Source organism: Lepidochelys kempii, chromosome 1 (assembly GCF_965140285.1).
Source record: "Lepidochelys kempii isolate rLepKem1 chromosome 1, rLepKem1.hap1, whole genome shotgun sequence".
Classification (NCBI taxonomy): Eukaryota; Metazoa; Chordata; order Testudines; family Cheloniidae; genus Lepidochelys; species Lepidochelys kempii.
In genome coordinates this window covers 241013739-241032824 of record NC_136380.1, presented here as the reverse complement: position 1 = coordinate 241032824, position 19086 = coordinate 241013739, and the positions used below count along the sequence as shown (strand labels likewise).

At 43.4% G+C, this 19086-nt stretch overlaps 2 protein-coding genes across 2 annotated transcripts in view; both read right to left on the bottom strand.

The window, feature by feature from the left end:
- BID (BH3 interacting domain death agonist) overlaps positions 1-19086 on the bottom strand; it is a 536402-nt gene that overhangs the window by 382640 nt on the left and 134676 nt on the right. The gene's annotated exons all lie outside the window — the stretch shown is intronic.
- On the bottom strand, positions 604-18336 carry ATP6V1E1 (ATPase H+ transporting V1 subunit E1). The gene is made up of 9 exons (XM_073320001.1): positions 18207-18336; positions 14351-14416; positions 12441-12550; positions 11458-11524; positions 7611-7700; positions 3666-3734; positions 3053-3147; positions 2014-2101; positions 604-1158 (listed from the first exon to the last, which is right to left on the bottom strand). Exons 1-9 carry the CDS (start codon positions 18237-18239, stop codon positions 1096-1098), a joined length of 681 nt encoding a protein of 226 aa, XP_073176102.1. The 5' UTR covers positions 18240-18336; the 3' UTR covers positions 604-1095.

The window sequence follows — 19086 nt, the reverse complement described above, 5'->3', positions numbered from 1 at the left end:
TTCCCAGCACGCCCTGAAGGAAAGAGGTGGCATGCAGGAAACTCCCTGCAAGCTTGGGACCCAGCATCAGGATGTTTCTCCCTCTGGATCCCTGGGCTTCAGGAAGGTAGTGGGTGAGTGTGTCTGGGCGGGGGCCCTGCAGGTGGCCCCTAGGAGATGGGGGGTGAGTGTCTGGGTTGGGCAGTGGGTCTCTGCAGCTGAGCTCTGGGTAGGGGGAGTATTAACTCTCTACTCCTGGGGAAATTTGTGTGTCTCTGTATGGTTAGACATACTTGCTGACAAATATTTTGAAATAAGTTACCAAAATAACTGAAACTAGTGTTATTTTGACAACTTTTGCAGAATTTAATTTTTTGGTGCAGAATTCCCCAGGAGTATTTTAATATCTTTCTCCTATAAAGCTCTCTACATAGGAATCAGGACACAGACTTCAACTCAAGTGTGCTAAATTGAGAGTTAGCAAGTACTTACAGACAGAAGATCCTGTTAGAACTGGTGATGTACTTAGCTGTTGACCTAGAATCCCTACCCAACCTCCTCTAGTTACTCTGGAGTCACAGCATGCTGGACAGTGCACTCCATACACACACACACACACACACACTCCTTTTTATTTTTAATAAATTAAGTAGTACAGGCTCAGACTTTACTCACATATACAGAACAGAAAACTCTGGGCCTGACCAAGCAAAAAAGCTACACTTCTCGCCCAGGGAAGGGTTGCATGCCCTCTGTATAACAGAACACTGAAAAGCCCTTAACTGGAAAGGTTGCTTCGATGGGCAGCATAGTACTTCACAATCACTAATCTTACTATAGCCACAGGAGTGCAAGACAAGCCAAGAGCCCAACTGCATTCATTCTCCAGTGTCACTTCTGGACGGGTTGGTCTTCACCTTATTTTGATTAATACATTGTAACCACTTGATAAGTCAGGCAAAGCGCAGCAGGTATGCAAAATTATGCCACCGAAGAACACACATTGGACAACACATTATAGCATTGAAAAAGGTACTTTTAGGGTTTAAATGAATAGATGCTTTTTTGCATCTCTCCTCAATATGGCAGTGGAACAGATTCCACTTTCCCTCAGGCTTAGTCCAAAAACTTCCTGTTGGCATTGGCACCAAAGAGTGCCCCTCGGATTTCTGGCATCATCTGTTGAGAGAGCAGGTGCACCAGTTAGAGGCACAGTAATAAATACTAAAATAGTTAAGCACTAACAGCAACTTAATATGCACAAAAGTTAAGAAATCCTAAACTGCAGGTCCATGCTGGAGACATGAACGAATAGAGTATTTCTGTCAGTGCAGTCAACTCTTTAGGGGATGTACAAGTTCACCTGCCAGATACTGGTGGTACTTTCTCACTGGGAGCAGACTGTAATCACTAACACAGTTGCAGCCTGAGCCAGAGGGACTCACCTGTTAAGCTCAGGCATGCGATCACCCCATCTAGTGCAAATCATATTCAAAAGACTAATGCAGATAATGGGAGGTCTATATTGCCAAAACCAAGATTCACTGGAGGCATGGTGGGGTTGCAAGGTCTTCCTTCTACACTGGACTTTAGAAGATTCTCACACTGACTCAGAGTGGGTCTCTCTATTGGCCCACATACTGCCACTAGCAGTAGAGCTTTATGAACACCATCTATTTTTGTACTATTCAGTAACAGGATCTTTTAATGCAGTTTGGTTCTTTAGAGACTTAGTCTTTCAATAGTCTAACTTCTCAAGAACCTAGCCGAGCATAAAACTCTGAAGAGAGGATGCTAGCAGAGATGTGCTCCTCCCCAAACTCCATACAACCCGCTGGAATGTTTAATTTTCAAGTCTACTTTTTGCAACCCTTTGCTTGTCATCCATCTAAAGAGACCTGATCCCATAATAAGTTACTTTGAAGATTAAGAGGATGATTGAGACTAAGGGATGCTGACTTCAAGATGAAGCTTTTCACCTTACCAACGAAGACTGAGTAGGGAGGGATCCAACTCCCTCTTTCCCAAACTCACCTGCTGGGCTATGAGATCCAGTCTGCTTTCCAGGGTATTGGAAACCTTGATTTTACCATCACTGTTATAGATCTCAACACCTCCAGCACTAGAGAGAAAACAGACATTACAATAGACCTCAGCCTGACAAAAAGCCACTCTCCCAAACAACTGCTAGAATGTGTGTCAAAGGGATAAATCAACAGAAGTGTGTGGCCTCCTTTCTGCCTTTAAATGGACTCCAATCTTACTCCCATTACACTGGAAGCTAAAATAACCTGATGAAGAGAAAGACAGCCCTAACAATGGGCAGAGCATCCTAATGGGTAACAATCATCACCACCTAGCGTTTTAAGGATAGAGGGGATGTGTGGAGATTTTAGGTATGAAAAATGATTGACTGAAGTAGCCAGCTGAGCCTCCTCTCCACTACCCAATAAATATAAATTAGGCTACGAGGGTTAGTTTTCAGATTTTGGGACAAGAGGCAATGTACTATACAGATACCTTTAGAAGTGTTATTTCTTGTACCATTTATAGCTCTATGCAACAAGTTTGTTAGATCTTAACTTGAGTGCATCATTCAAGTGTTCTTTTCTATGTTACAGAACCAGTTTTCTGACAGTTTTGGAGGACAAAGCTTATCAGTGGGAAACGTATAACCCACACATTCCCCCTCACAACTTTGTTCTTTGCTTTATGTTGAACCTTAAACTTGGGCTGCACTTGCATGCCTTTCACCTCTAACAGACTGAGAAGTTATACTGAGTTACCAACTGCTGTTGCCTAGACCAAACATTCCCCTGTGCTGTGAATTGGTTTGGGGAATGCAGCCAGATAACTATCATCTTTAGTTGCCTGGGAAACGGCACAGCAGGCAAGAGGACAGAAATTCAGTGTCAGGAGGAGTCAACTCCCACTAACTAGTGGCAGATGTGCCCTCAGGGGTACCCCTTTTGCCATTTCCCATAAGAGACATTTCAGACTCCCTCAACCGTTAACAGTGCATTGAATCTCCAGCAAGTTACTACCCAGCACTAAAAGCTACTGTATTCCTTACATATCTTCTGGCAGGAATGTTTGCTGGTCAATGTGAACATCAATGTCTTTTTTGGTAGCAGCTTTGTAGATGGGAATGCTCTTCTGTACAGCAGCCTAGAACACAACAGATATCCCACTTCAGGCCAGAGATTTGAAAGACACATGGAGTCCGCTGCGAGTATTGCACAGAACTGATGGCTACTTAGTCTGCATTAGTGGAACAGGCATGGAGGGGAAATAATCAATTAGATGCCACAATCTCATTCATTAGTTCAGCCTCTCCAGGAAGGTGGTGCTGTAGGAAAAATGGCTGTGGCCTAACTACTTTCTAACACATTTACTCCTCCCTTTGAATCTTGAACCAGAAGCAGCTGCCATCATTCTTTATATTATGGCAGTACCTAAAGTTTGCTAGGTGCTTTTCAAACAGAGGAAGACACTCCCCAACCTGAAAAGCATAGTGCAAGAGATGAGGTATTCACAACAGAAGTGTTTCACTTGGTAGTGAATCGCCCCAGCCCCACTGCCTTATGATCTTGCCAGACAGGTTCCAAGCAGAACACCTTTGCAGTCACAATCCCTGGCTTTGTTTTTGGAGACATTTTATGCTACTGTAGCCAGAACCCCCTTACCTTAACCATAGAGAGATCCTGTTTCCGGCAACGGACATTCAGTCTGGGCTCAAGCAGCTGGTAGAAACCCTATGAGAGAGATAACTATAGTAAGAGGAGATAAAAGGAAACTCCCATCATCTTATAATTGATTCATCAGCTCCTGTCATTTTCTGGGGTTAGTTATAAGACTAAGCAACTTTCTGCCATTACTTATTTCATACAGTGAAGATAAAAGTTCATTGGTTACAAGTCCCCCTTGTACTGTCATTCTGAAATAGGGCTGGCTATGGATTACTGGGAAACCCACAGTAACCAATGGTTTTGTTTATGCAAGAAATAAATAATCCTAATTTTTGGGGTGCAATGGCAACTAAATCTGGACAATACTGAGGGTTGGTTGAGAAGAATGAGAAAAGGCAGGCTAAGAGTCAATAGTCACAGATTAGGCTGAGCAAATATGCAACTTCTAGTTAAGGCCTGCAGCAGTATTTGGTCTCTGAACAGATACCACCAACTGTGCCAAAATGTTACAGGAATAAGAGGACAGTAGTATAAGATGGAGGAAGCTTTTGGAAAGTATAGGGGACAATTTCCTGGTGCAAGTGCTGGAGGAACCAACAAGGGGCAGAGCTCTTCTCGACCTGCTGCTCACGAACAGGGAAGAATTAGTAGGGGAAGCAAAAGTGGATGGGAACCTGGGAGGCAGTGACCATGAGATGGTCGAGTTTAGGATCCTGACACAAGGTACAAAGGAGAGCAGCAGAATATGGACCCTGGACTTCAGAAAAGCAGACTTTGACTCCCTCAGGGAACTGATGGGCAGGATCCCCTGGGAGAATAACATGAGGGGGAAACAGAGTCCAGGAGAGCTGGCTGTATTTTAAAGAATCCTTATTGAGATTGCAGGAACAAACCATCCCAATGTGTAGAAAGAATAGTAAATATAGCAGGCGACCAGCTTGGCTTAACAGTGAAATCCTTGATGATCTTAAACACAAAAAAGAAGCTTACAAGAAGTGGAAGATTGGACAAATGACCAGGGATGAGTATAAAAATATTGCTCAGGCATGCAGGAGTGAAATCAGGAAGGCCAAATAACATCCCTTGCTAGCTGCAACTCCAAGTGTTAAGAGTAACAAGAAGGGTTTCTACAGGTATGTTAGCAACAAGAAGGTGGTCAGGGAAAGTGTGGGCCCCTTACTGAATGAGGGAGGCAACCTAGTGACAGAGGATGTGGAAAAAGCTAATGTACTCAACGCTTTTTTCATCTCTGTCTTCACGAACAAGGTCAGCCCCCAGACTACTGCACTGGGCAGCACAGTACGGGGAGGAGGTGACCAGCCCTCTGTGGAGAAAGAAGTGGTTCAGGACTATTTAGAAAAGCTGGACAAGCACAAGTCCATGGGGCCAGACGCAGTGCATCCGAGGGTGCTAAAGGAGTTGGCGGACGTGATTGCAGAGCCATTGGCCATTATCTTTGAAAACTCATGGCGATCGGGCGAGGTCCCGGATGACTGGAAAAAGGCTAATGTAGTGCCCATCTTTAAAAAAAGGGAAGGAGGAGGATCCGGGGAACTACAGGCTGGTCAGCCTCACCTCAGTCCCTGGAAAAATCATGGAGCAGGTCCTCAAGGAATCAATGCTAAAGGACTTCAAGGAGAGGAAAGTGATCAGGCAGAGTCAGCATGGATTCACCAAGGGCAAATCATACCTGACTAACCTAATTGCCTTCTATGTTGAGATAACTGGCTCTGTGGACGAGGGGAAAGCAGTGGACATGTTATTCCTTGACTTTAGCAAAGCTTTTGATACAGTCTCCCACAGTATTCTTTCCAGCAAATTAAAGAAGCATGGGCTGGATGAATGGACTACAAGGTGGATAGAAAGCTGGCTAGATCATTGGGCTCAACGGGTAGTGAGCAATGGCTCTATGTCTAGCTGGCAGCTGGTATCAAGCAGGGTGCCCCAACGGTCAGTCCTGTGGCTGGTTTTGTTCAGTATCTTCATTAATGATCTGGAGGATGGTGTGGACTGCACCCTCAGCAACTTTGCAGATGACACTAAACTGGGAGGAGTGGTAGATATGCTGGAGGCTAGGTATAGAATACAGAGGGACCTAGACAAATTAGAGGATTGGGCCAAAAGAAATCTTATGAGTTTCAGCAAGGACAAGTGCAGAGTCTTGCACTTAGGAAGGAAGAATCCCATGCACTGCTACAGACTAGGGACCGAGTGGCTAGGAAGCAGTTCTGCAGAAAAAGACCTAGGGGTTACAGTGGACGAGAAGCTGGATATGAGTCAACAGCGTGCCCCATTGCCAAAAAGGCTAATGGCATTTTGGGCTATATAAGTAGGAGCATTGCCAGCAGATCAAGGCACATGATCATTTCCCTCTATTTGGCATTGGTGAGGCCTTACCTGGAGTACTGTATCCAGTTTTGGGCCCCACACTATGAAAAGGCTGTGGAAAAATTGGAAAGAGTCCAGCGGAGGGCAACAAAAATGATCAGGGGGCTGGAGCACATGACTTTGAGGAGAGGCTGAAGGAACAGGGATTATTTAGTCTGCAAAAGAGAAGAATGCGGGAGGGATTTGATAGCTGCTTTCAACTATCTGAAAGGGGGTTCCAAAGAGGATGGATCTAGACTGTTCTCAGTGGTAGCAGATGAAAGAACGAGGAGTAATGGTCTCAAGTTGCAGTAGGGGAGGTTCAGGTTGGATATTAGGAAAAAACTTTTTCACTAGGAGGGTGGTGAAGCACTGGAATGGGTTACCTAGGGAGGTTGTGGAATCTCCTTCCTTAGATGTTTTTAAGGTCAGGCTTGACAAAGCCCAGGCTGGGATGATTTAGTTGGGGATTAGGTCCTGCTTTGAGCAGGGGGTTGGACTAGATGACTTCCTGAGGTCCCTTCCAACCCTGATATTCTATGAGACCAAGACTTCTGACCAAGACAAACGTTCATTCCAAAAGACAGAGAGGTTGGGTCATCCAGTGTGTAAGTGAACAGCAACAGGCAGGGCCTGACAGTAAGTCAGGCAATTAGAAGTACACTATTGATCCCTGCTATGGAGTAAAGCAGCTTACAGGTTTCAAGGCACCCTCAACATTGAGGGGTCTGAGTGTGGCAACAGGAAAGAACAAGACTTGGAAGAACAAGACTGTTAGACTGCAGAGGAGAAAACTAGAATCACACTTTAAAGAGTTCCTAGCAAAAGGACATGGGGTAATATTTATGACAAGTTCTTGTACTAGAGCAGTTGCCCGTGGTGGCCACTATAGTTGAGGTACAAGTTTCCATTAAAACCCTTACTTGTATTTGCAAGAATTCCAAAAGTAAAACTTACGGGGCTAAAAAAGCCTGAAGTGGAATGTTTAGCCATACATGTAGTTTAGGGGAACAGCACCTATTACAGACAGACGTCTCACACCACAGAAAAAAACTGCTCAAAGCTACAGCCATACAAGTCTAGATTTGGTATAAAATTTGGAATGAAAACAGACAGGACCGTGCACTTTCCTAAACTTTGTGGGGGGGGGGGGGGAGGAGAGGAGGAGGAGAGCTTTTCCAGAGTGTGCATTTGAAAAAGGAGCTCATCCTGAGTATGCGCAGTAGAAACTCGAGATGTGCACATCTCTCCTGAAATGTGCACTCCTGAGCTGTGCTCACTTAAGGACAGCTTAAGACTCAGCAGTTATATTGTGTTTTGTGACTGTGACACTATTGTTTCTCTCATATTCAGATGAAAGTGCTCAAGAATTTAAGCTTTCTGCATCCCACCCCTCTCTTCCCAATCTCAAATACACTGGGGCCTTGTGAGCGAAGATTGGGGAGTATAGTGAAAGTGGCAGTTTTAAAAATGCCCATTCAAGGTAGTCTCCAAACAGCAGCAGTACTCCTACAGAGGGTTTGTGTTTGCAGCTAGGGATGCAGTCAGCCTTTTACTACGGCTTGAGTATTTTACCTGTAGAACCAGTCCATCCAGCAGTATCTGGTACCTGGCAGCATCCTTCACTACCTTGGCAAGTCTCTGCTTGGCCTCAGCCAGCAAATCCTACAGAAAGAAGAGATCAGGTCAGCAAAGTCCCCCTGTTTGTCCGTTTTGTTCTATGCCTACCATCCTCCTGTACTCTTAGTGTAGTTATGCACCCTGCCAAGAAGCAAGCTTACAGTGCAGCTGGTAATTCAGTCCAGACCCTCATCTCTGTGTGCACTGAGCAACAACTTTCACAAAAGGTTTTCTTTCCCCACTACCCTGTTCAGTACCCAAAGTGAATGTTAACTACGAATTCCTTTTTCTAGGCAAGGAAAAAATCATAGTACAGTAGAACTTCAGAGTTATGAACACCAGAATTACAAACTGACCAGTCAACCACACACACCTCATTTGGAACTGGAAGTACACAACTCAGGCAGCAGCAGAGACCCTTCACCCCCCAAAACTAATACAGTACTGTGTTAAAACTATCTACTACAAAAAAAAAAAAAAAAAGGGAAAGCAGTATTTTCCTTCTGCACAGTAAAATTTTAAAGCTGTATTAAGTCAATGTTTAGTTGTAAACTTTTGAAAGAACCACCAGAATGTTTTGTTCAGAGTTACGAACATTTCAGAATTACAAACAACCTCCATTCCCGAAGTGTTCATAACTTTGAGCTACTACTGTAGTAAAGGATTACATATCCACCAGCAATGCTTATTCAGTTCATTAATGCTATTCTAGCTGAATGAGCTACAGTTGTTTCTCCTACTGTCTGCTGCTTCAGTAGGACAGCAGATCATGGAGAACTGGTCTGAAGTCAACAAGATGAAAGTCAATAATGACAACTGCAAAGTACTGCACTTAGGAAGGAAAAAAATCAAATGCACAAATACAACACAGGGCTAGGCAGCAGCACTGTGGAAGAGGAACTTAAGAGTTATAGTGGATCACAAATTGAATGAACCAGCGTATGCTATTGTAAAAACAAAAAAAACCACAAATTGACATTTAGGGATGTATTAACAGAAATGTCATATTAATGCAATGTGAGGTAATTGTCCCATTCTACTAAGCACTGGTGAGGCGTTGGCTGGAGAACTGTATCCAGTTTTGGGCACCGTACTTTAAGAAAGAGTGGGCAAACTGGAGAGTCCAGAGGAAAGCAACAAAAATGGCAAGAGGTTTACAAAATCTGACCTATTAAGAATTGGGGACATTTAATCTAAAGAGAAGAAAAGACTGAGGGGAAGCCATAAGTATTAAAATATGTAAAAGTATGTCACAAAGAGGATGGTGATCAATTGTTCCCCATGGCCACCAAGGGTAGGATAAGAAGTAATCAGCTTAGTTTGGAGCAAAGATGATTTAGGTTTGCTATTAAGGCTAATTAATTTATTGCTATTAAGGCTAATCTAATTAATTATTAAGGCTAGTAAAACACTGGAACCAGGTTACCTAGGGAGATTGTCGAATCCCCATCACTGGAAGATTCTAAGAACAGATTAGACAAAACACTGGTCAGGGATGGTCTAGGTACAAATTATTGCCACTAGGCTGGGACGGAATTGACAGGGTGATATCTTGAGGTCCCTTCCAGCCCTACATTTCTATGATATACTGCAGGCTGCCTTAGAGAGCAATCAACTACAACTTTTTTCCCTTCCCCAAAATTGTATGGAAATCCTTCACATGCAAAATGTAAATCTGCAGAGTGATCATAACGTTCTAGAACTGGCCAGGTAGAAGACTCCAGCCTCGGAGAATAGTACTGTCTACTATGTGACATTAAATTTAGACTGAATTCAGTACCAAGGAATAGCAGTATTTTTTGAGTGCTCAACTGGCTGTCTTCACTTTTGAGAAGTTAGATACTCTAAGATAAGGTAATCAAAGCAGCATAGCACATCCTAAACATGGCTGAAGGGAGACTAATTATTTTCACAGCCCAGATCCCTGTTCCATTATTAATTTTTAATAGCTCCTAGTGTCCTGTTTTCATTAATAAAAATAGATACTTTGTTCATCTATTGAAAGAGCTCAAACAAGTATGGCTGTGGACCTCTATTTGTGTGTTGTAAATTATGTAAAATGCTGCATCTGTCAATGTCCATGTAAATTTTGACATTAAAGTCTGGATCCTCTGTTCTGAGGCAACAGAGCATCAAGTCTTACTTCACAGAGGTCCTTCACCCTATTTTAGAGTCCACGTTTAAGGATTTCTGCTGCTGCCCTGTTATTCTGCTCCCATCTACCATATCATCTCCCTTCCAAATATGCTTTCCTCTTTTCCTCAAAAAAATAAAATATCCTAAAGTTTCGATCCGAGTACAGTCTCCCCCCGAACTGAAACGTTATGGTACGTATATCAGTAGACAACCCCATGATGTCCTGTTGTAGCCTTTAAAACAGAAGCAGGGAAATACCGACACAAGTGATTTCATGGGGCAGGAAAGTCTGTCTTGATAAACAAGAGTGTGTATTATGTTTTGAATGCTAGAGTATTAACAAGACCATCCCAAGTTCCCCTCACTGTCAAACCTAGTTATGCCTTCTGCCCTAGAATCCAGAAATTCTGGAAGTGCCCATCCCTTACTGGCCAGCCTTTCGGAGACCACGTAACAACAAGGTAAGACTGAGCTAGTACAATAGGACTTGAAATACTTTAAAACGAGGAAGGAAATGTCTTATGCACCATTCAGAAGCATGTGACTGAGTCAGCTCAAAGCATGGTCAGGGAAGAGATTATTCAACATAGATAGTTTCACAATGGAGTTAACTCTTTCCTCACCCTTCTCCTCTAAATAAACAGTATTAGAAATCTCACCAAATTCACAATGGTTGACAAATGTGGCACTAGGATGAAAGAATCAATCTATGCTGATACTCCCTCCTACCAAATCCTTTTTCAGAACAGTGTTGTGAACAAGCAATACTACGATGGTATTTTATTCTTGATTTCTGTAGTTCTCACAAACAGGACTATCTGATAGCTCAGCAGCACCACCTAGTATTTGAAACACACAAAAGTGTGCCTCAGAACAGGACAAGGGACTTTACATATTGTGTGATTGGTAGATTATGCTCACGGAAGCTATAACGGAGGCCTTTCGTAACATTGGAGTATGGCTACTGTTATTCATAGTGAATGTAACCATTATCTATGACAAGATGAGTACAGGGGTTATAAGTCTTCATGCTCCCAGGAAAAAAACGGTCCACCAAACAGACCAAGAGGAAAGCATTTCCATCCACCCTGGGCCACTGTTAGAGACAATCAGTCCACTATGTGGATTTTTCTGGTAGTATTTATTTACAGGAAGTGCTTACCAAGCTTGCTGAAGCCCAGCCATTCAGTATCACTGCATACATTAAGTTCTAGTTGCCTGAAGCAACTCGGCATTTTGTGGGCCTCTTGTCACCCAGTTACTTCCTCTTTTTGCACTTGGTTGTGTAGGAGATGTTTCCCATTCTGTGAATAAAGATCAGCTGCTGTCCTAGGCTGAACTCAATCGCAGACTGCAACTGAGATTCCTGGCAGACAGATATATCTTCCCTAAACAGCAAAGTGTAGCTGTGAAAACACAATACTAGTGTATGCTAGAAAAGCCTGACTTCACATGTACAGAAGGCCACCACCTAAGAATGGTTTTTAAAGACAGCTAGCAAAGCCATTTTTTTAAGTCTATGTATGCTTCAAGTACACATCTCATTGGATCACTTAAAAAAACAAAACCAAACCAGATGCTTGTTTAATGGTTGGATCCGGTAATTCCTTAACTTTCAATGGGGAGAATCCCCTGTCCCTTTACTATAGAGGCAATATATACTCACTGCAATAAGGTCGTCTCTTGCCTTGAGGACCTTCAGTCTTGCCTGATTCATCAGGTTGGACATCTGACTGCAAGTTGCATGGAAAAATTGAATCAGTGCATCAAGCTTTAGATGGCAATAGAGGTGCAGCAAATATTTTAACAGCATGCTTTACATGTTAGAGTGACACAGTATGTGCTGAACGCAAGCCCATTCACTTATTTGAATCTGCTTCAAAAGCAGCTATGATAAATTCCTCACTTACTATAAAAGCCATCCTCCATTGAATTTGCACAAGTGATAACAAAACCAGAAAAACTACTCAAGAGAAATTAGCCACCAAGACCAGAACGGATAGAATTAGGTGTGCCAGCGATGGAGCAGGACAGAGCATAAAGAGTTTGTTAGATATCTATTATCCAAAGTAACACAAAAGACCCCTCCACCACATCAGCTGTTCTCTTTAGGTGTTATCCCTGAACTTTGCATGGGACTATTTAGAATTAGCCTCTGGCTGATGTATCTGAAGCTTGCCAGCAAGGCCCCTCATGTACTCTCAGCTGCTGGAAGGAGAAGTTTTCTCTTCCCTACCTGACCACAAACCATTCCAGAATCTCTCAATTGGGGAAGAGCTGGAGTCTACTATTACCTATCCACTCTCTAGCCTCAATTTATTGGGACCGGTTTTCCTGTAAGGAGTTCCAATGCCTGGTCAGCTTCACTTTGCTTCTGCAAGAGTTGCCAATTTTGATGTGTTTGGGAAAGCTGTAAACAGTAGCAGCAGTGTGTCTGCAGATTCAGGACGATTACAGTGCCTCAGTCCACATTAAAATTTTCTTCTCAACGGTAAGGATTTAAACCTTTTTTCATATGTGACAATTCACATTCTGCAGAAATGTTTAGCTACGTCACCTGCACTTGCCGGCAAAAGATTGTTTGTGTATCGCTGGCAAGCTGCTGATTTTTCAAGCCCTGTAGCAGGCCAGGCTGCCTAAGCGACTTACATTTTCTTCTGTTGTTCAATTTGTTTTTCCTTCTTTTCATAGTACTCCATGATTTTCAGTCTCTGTGTCTGCACCAGGCGACCCTTCTCAATGTTGAACTCTTCTTCTGCCTACAGAGAAAGTCACACAGTTGAAATTGAGGCTGACTCCATAAACTTTCACTTCACTAAATTAAAGGCTAGGTGATGAGACTCAAGGTACTAATTAAGCAAAGCATTTAAGTATGTACCTTAAATCTCACTGAAGCCAGTGAGATTTAAGCACGTTCTTTGCTGAACTCGGGCCTTACTAATTGCTGCTCAGTTAATCTGATCACTACAATATCCTTGTTTGCCACCTATCATTTGCTTTCCTGAAATAGGGATGATATACAAGTTTCAAGTATCAGCTAGTGAGCAAAGACTAGTAGGCTAACTGGGAGTAACCAGAAGTCCAGTCCAGGACACTTGTTCCGTCTGAACTCTAGAATTGGTGTCATCTTTGACTGCAGCAGTAAAGGAGATGGGAGAGATTCTGAAAGAATCACTAATTATAACTGTCAACTTAGCACAATTATTTATTGTTCTTTAACCACTTACCATTAATCCTTAAACGAGGATATACGTGGGAGGGAGCTACTGCTTTCTTAGAGCATGGTTGGTCCCCTCACATATGAAAACGTGGTAAAAGCTGCACACTATTTACAAATACCCAGCTACAAAAGTGTTGTGAATCCTGACTATTTACCCATACTTTGAGAAAAGCAATAGGGCCCATTTTAAATTTAAGAAATAAGAAAAAAAAAAAAAGCAATATATTTGCTCAGTCACTTTCCATAAGCATTTCTACCATGTAAACTACTGTGCTAAACTGATCATATTCACAATCTCATTTCAACAAGACATTGGTTATCACTCCAACAGATCCATACTTTAGACCAGTGGTTCTCAAACTTTAGTAGTGGTGACCCCTTTCACACAGCAAGCCTCTGAGTGCAACCCCTTGCTTACAAATTAAAAACACCTTTTTTTATATTAACACTATTATAAATGCTGGAGGTGAAGCAGGGTTTGGGGTGGAGGTTGACAGCTCGCGACCCCCCCCAGGTAATAACCTCACAGGGGTCACGACCCCCAGTTTGAGAACCCCTGCTTTAGACCTTCTTTTCCAATATGAACTGACATAATTGGCCCTGATGTGTAATGTAGTCAACCGCTAATGATTGATTAGTGGATCCTTACAACTTTGGCGTAACGCATTCCATTTTGTTAACGCAGAAGCGTTCATGCTTCCCCCCTTCTCCACACCCCCCCCATTTAAATCTATTTTGTGGTTCCTTAACATGGCTGCAAATCACAGCTCGCAATGGATTAACTGTCCTATTTTTATTTAGGAATAACCACACAAACTTACACCAAAAACAAGAAGTGAGAATTAAAACCAATTTAGTTATTTTGGTAAAAGTTTGTGTGTACACAAGTCCTAAGTAAAACAAATGTAGAAATGGGTCACATTCATCTCTGTAACTCCACTGAAGTTAGACAGACCAATTTAACCCACTATGTCTTATGCAAAATCCATGCTCACACTACCCTTAACTCCCCTGAAATATTAACAAATCAACATGTGATCTGGTGTACAAATGTGTTCACATCTAGGCATTAATAAAGGAGACTCTGGGTGAAAGGGCAGCTTCAGCTCAGTTCCCTTGATTGTATTAATTTGGCACAAACTAAAATATTTAACTTTAATCAGTAGTTAACTTGCTCCACATACAGGAATTATATGACAAAAAGTAAAGTAGCTTCTAGGAATATTGTAGAACTGTTTTTAATGATATGACTGGGAAGCAACTCAGAATATCAGATGCAATCCACCTCCTTTTGGAGTGCCTGACATTAAACCATCCAAATGGCTCTTTTTTTTGTTACCTTGGCATCTATTTCTTCAGCCTTTTCATTGGCTTCCTGCTCAATGAAAGCCATCATATGCTTGATCTGTAATAGAATGGACACAGTTAAATTCTGCTGGGAAGCACTTGCACGAGAAACAAACTTTTCCTTTGAACTCCACAATATTTCCATCCCCCCCACACCCAATCCCATCTCACAAACAACAGTGGCTCTTGTTTTCCTCCCACCTAACAAGCACACAAGTCACAAGAATTTAGAAGAGAAACATCCAGGGGATGGTTTAGACAGCGTTCCATCTAACACTTTCTCTGGATAGCATCAGCAGCACTTCCCTGGATTCTAAGTGTATTTAAAAAGTCGCGCAATAGTCTGTGGTGGGTGGGGAGGAACATAAAGTGCATTATGAACTGCTTCAAGGACCTGCATACATGAACCTTTCTAGCTAGAACTGTTTAAAAACAGTATTTGAGCTGTACATGCAACAGTCAGGGGACCAAGTTGCAATATGATTCCAATATGTATTGTAAACGTCACTGTTCTGTGACTGGGCTGGAAGTTCAGAGTAAAGCCCTGGACATGTTCAATAGCAGTCCCAACTACACTGCAACTTGAAACTATGTTGTAATCAACTCTGGGCAAGAGTATGCTAATCACTGAGTGGCCTATACTGTACAGATGGTTTCAGTATACAGATAGTAGTGAAGAGACTTTTCTTGGACAAGGCAAGCCACAGCAACATGCAGGAAGGATTCCCATTTACAGCGTCCTTTGTACACGACTATAAAATGCTTTACAGAGAAAAGGATCTGACTAGGAAGATAGGTAAACGTCTGCAGTAGAGCATGCGCTTCAGGGGACGAGGGGAAAGTGAAGTGACTCCATAGATGGAGAAGTTCAGACAGGTAGGCAGAACAAGTGGATGGAGTATGTTCTGAAAACCAAAACTACAATTCGGATTTAGATTCAGGGATTATATGACACCGAGTCATTAGGCCACAGCTTTCTAAAATCCTCTGAAGTCCAGAGCATAGGGCCCATCATAAAAGAAGGAAACACAGTCCTCCAGAGGAAAGTGATTCTGGCATGAATAGCGATTTTACCAATGGCCAGATCAAACCAAGGATGAACTCCGGCTTTGTTTCAGAGAGTAGAACTGGGAGTCGGTGGGGAGGGAAAGAGTTAGCGATTGAGTTAATTTTCAGATTTTAGGAGTCAAACTAAGCTGGACACAGAGTCTCTCAGTGGATTCAGAATATAAGGAGTTATCCCAATTTGGTCGTCTCTCCCAGCAGCGGGTATGTAGCATCATACTACTTGGCAGAATTAGTTCTGGCAGCACTAGAACTACATTGAGTGCCTCAAGAAACTCTGCCTCCTTACTCAGAGGATAAGAGAGAAATGATGTGACATTACAGAGTTTCCCCAGGTTGGCATCTCAGTAGCACATAGCATACTTTTTGATGTTTGCAGGGAATACTATTCCTGTGAACAGCTTGAGTTCCCAGACTGAGAGGATCAAAGGCTCATTTTGTTTTTTCCAGAATGCAGAGAACAAGATGGGACTTCCACATCTCTAAATAGTGTGAGTTTTAATAGGACATTTGGCAAACTTAGTTTTATTTTTGTGAAGAAGAGCTTAGTTTCTCCTAAAATTGATGGCCCTTGCCCAAGAGAGTTTCCTAGAGAAAGAAGGCTAGTAGATTATCCAAGAATTGTAATAGTCTTTGATTAAATTTCCACAGACAGTAGATAATATATTAAGTTAGCTTCAAAAGGGCTCTCTTACTATTCAACCAACTGCAACACAATTTTCAAACTACTGTCTACAGAACGAATCAAGTGTTGGTATTGCTGGGAAATAGTCAATGGGAAGGTCTCTTAAAAACTGAAAATATTGAGCATATTAAAAGTGATATGGTCAAACTGCTTCCTAGCTCTATCAGGGCCTATATGCCTGCTGACCTGTCATGCAGTTTACTGTGTTTTGCATTTTCAGTTAACATAAGGACAGGCTCATCCCCTACCTTTTAGCTGAAAAAAAATCCAATTACAGATATATTACAGTTGTTAGATTTGAATACAGAACAGAGCTCCAGTGTTAGGATCTATTGCCCTTCCAATGTCAAAGCTCACCCTTCAAGTTTAGTCCCACAGTGACTAACAGTGCCAGCTCAAGTTATGATAACTGCGAACATGCCAAAAAGTTTGGTTGTGCAAGTGAAGGTAGGGAGCTAAGGGAGGATCGCCAAAAGGCAAATAGGGATGCTAAGTTACTGTTTGTGTTCTCACTACACAGTGGTCCTTTGCCAATCAGATTTGCTGAATGAGAAGGGAAGAGATGCAGAAAGCGTTTATGGGAACTGAGAAGGAACTGCTGATCCTGCATCAAACCTGTATGATCTGCCCATCACTTGAGAGGAAAGTTCACTGACCAGCATTGACTGGATCTGTGCAATTTTCATCACCGTGCACCATTTGCAATTCAGGTCATACCAGTTTGTTATCAAGGACACTATTTACTGTCAATGAGAACAGTGTGTGTCCGGACTCAAAAGGACAGCCACATAGCTTAAAAAGACAAGCCTTCAGTGGAAATTTACAAAGGAGCAGCACAATCTAAGCTCCTATAGTCAGACGACTGCTTTCCCTTCAGATCTGAAGTGCAAAAGTCATCAGACAGTTGAAGACTGTACACGCTCCAGGAGCCAGATTATAAGCAAGTACTGCTCAGCCATTATAATCAAATTCAAGTTTACACCTAATTTCTGTAGAAAAAAAATCTGATGTTATGTACAGACACCAGATGAGTGTTAGGGTGATCTGATACCTGCACAACAATATGATTAAAAAAAAAAAAAAAGATAATCCATGACCACTTTCATCATCTCTTGTTTTCAGAGGCCATCCAAATACTTTAGCAATCCCCCAGTCTGCTGTCAACACAGGAGCTTCCAATGCTACTGGGAGATGTGTTGAGCTTCCAATACAAAGTTTTGATTTTTTTTTAAAATTACATTGTTCAGTCTGCAGTCAAAGCCCCTTATCCACCAGCTAGCATGGGTATTATTCACAGGATTTTCCATTTTCTGTTTCTCCATGGTACAAGGCTGTCACTGTTCTTTCTTCGGCAACGACTCATTTAAATGGGGGAAGAGGGAGGTGTCTTACTCAGCTACCTTTGCTAGGAGTGTTGTAATAGGTTACCAATATCTTAAATATCAATAGCATTATCTCTGTCACCCCAGTCAGCAGGGCACGAGACAGCCTTTATTTTTGACGACTGCTGTTTTAATGAGAAGTTGTGTACCTTGAGAAAAAACACATGTCCACTTTGAATGGAGAGAGATAAACAAGCTTCTCTTCCTAACCCGGGCTTTGGTTATGAATGCGGTCTCTAAACTGTTGGGGGTGGCTAAAAGCCCCCTAGCCGTCTACCCCCACGGCCACTCAGGCCCCTAGCGCTTTCCAGCACCGACTGCACGGATGCGGCCAGCACCACCACCGAGGTAGCTGCTCCTAGCCCAGGTCCTGGTCACGGTGACGGCAGCGCGGCCAGGCGACGCAGCCCCCCCAGGGCAGGAAACGAGGGAGGATCCCACATCCCATGGGGAGACCTGGGGGGGGGGGGGGGATGCAGTGCCCCGCGGCCCCGAACGCTGCCCCCCAAAGCTCCCCAGGGCCTCGGACACCAGCAGCCCCAGGAACATGAAGCTGCCCCCGCCCCGTCACCGGGGCCCCGAGATCCGGGCATGGCCCCGGCAGAGCAGACGGGTCGGGGAGGAGCAGCTCTAGCAACGGACCCGAGGAAGAATCACGGCTGACCCCGCCCGAGCTGGGGCCGCCCTGGCCCCGAGGAGCGGGCCGGGCCCGGTACCTGTTTCTGGACATCGGCATCACTGAGCGCCATGGCCACGACGGGGAGAAGGGCGGCGGGTAACGGTGGCTGGGGTCCCTCCGGGCTCGTGAGGATCTGACGGAATCAAATCCGGGTCAGTCGGGTCACAGGTGGGGGGGGGGCTGCGTCACTCCAGCCCCGCCCACCACCGCCACCGCCCTGCGCCAATGGGAACCGAGACGCGGGGCGGCTTCGTGCGGCTCGCCGCGCATGCGCATCTGACTTGGTAACCCCATGGGGCTGGTCCCTGGCCTAGATACCAGCCCAAAAGGAGCCCGTCAGTGTTATGAGGTGACACAGCAGTGATGCCCCGTAACCCGGCTCCAGGGGGGGCTGCAGCGCCCAGCGTTGCTGTGTTAATCCCTTGCTCTATTTGGTGTTTTCCTTACAGCCCAAGCACCTGGAATGGTTTCACTACAGGAGAATTGCCGCTTTCATTAAAAAAAATTCCCAGGGTTATGGTTGCCAAAAAAAAGCTTGAAAACCTGACCTGAACATACCTGAAAAGACCCCAAACCAGAAGGCAAATAAAGAATCTCACATTATTTTGTACAGGTTTCAGAGGAACAGCCGTGTTAGTCTGTATTCGCAAAAAGAAAAGGAGTACTTGTGGCACCTTAGAGACTAACCAATTTATTTGAGCATGAGCTTTCGTGAGCTACAGCTCACTTCATCAGATGTTTACCGTGGAATAGCACTATTCAGTTACATATTGAATATCTGTCATATCCATACTTCTTCCTACATTTTGGTTTGTCTCTGGTTACTGAACATTTACAGTGCCTCAAACCAAATAATGTTCTGACACAAGCTAATCATCTTAACATCTAATGAAATAATAGCACAAGACATTATGGCA

Coding starts and splice junctions, on each gene's coding strand:
- ATP6V1E1 (XM_073320001.1), bottom strand. CDS start 18,239: ATGGCGCTCAGTGATGCCGATGTCCAGAAACAG. Junction 14,417..18,206: donor ATGCCGATGTCCAGAAACAG/GTACCGGGCCCG, acceptor ATTCTATTACAG/ATCAAGCATATGATGGCTTT. Junction 2,102..3,052: donor ACATTCCTGCCAGAAGATAT/GTAAGGAATACA, acceptor TTTTCTCTCTAG/TGCTGGAGGTGTTGAGATCT.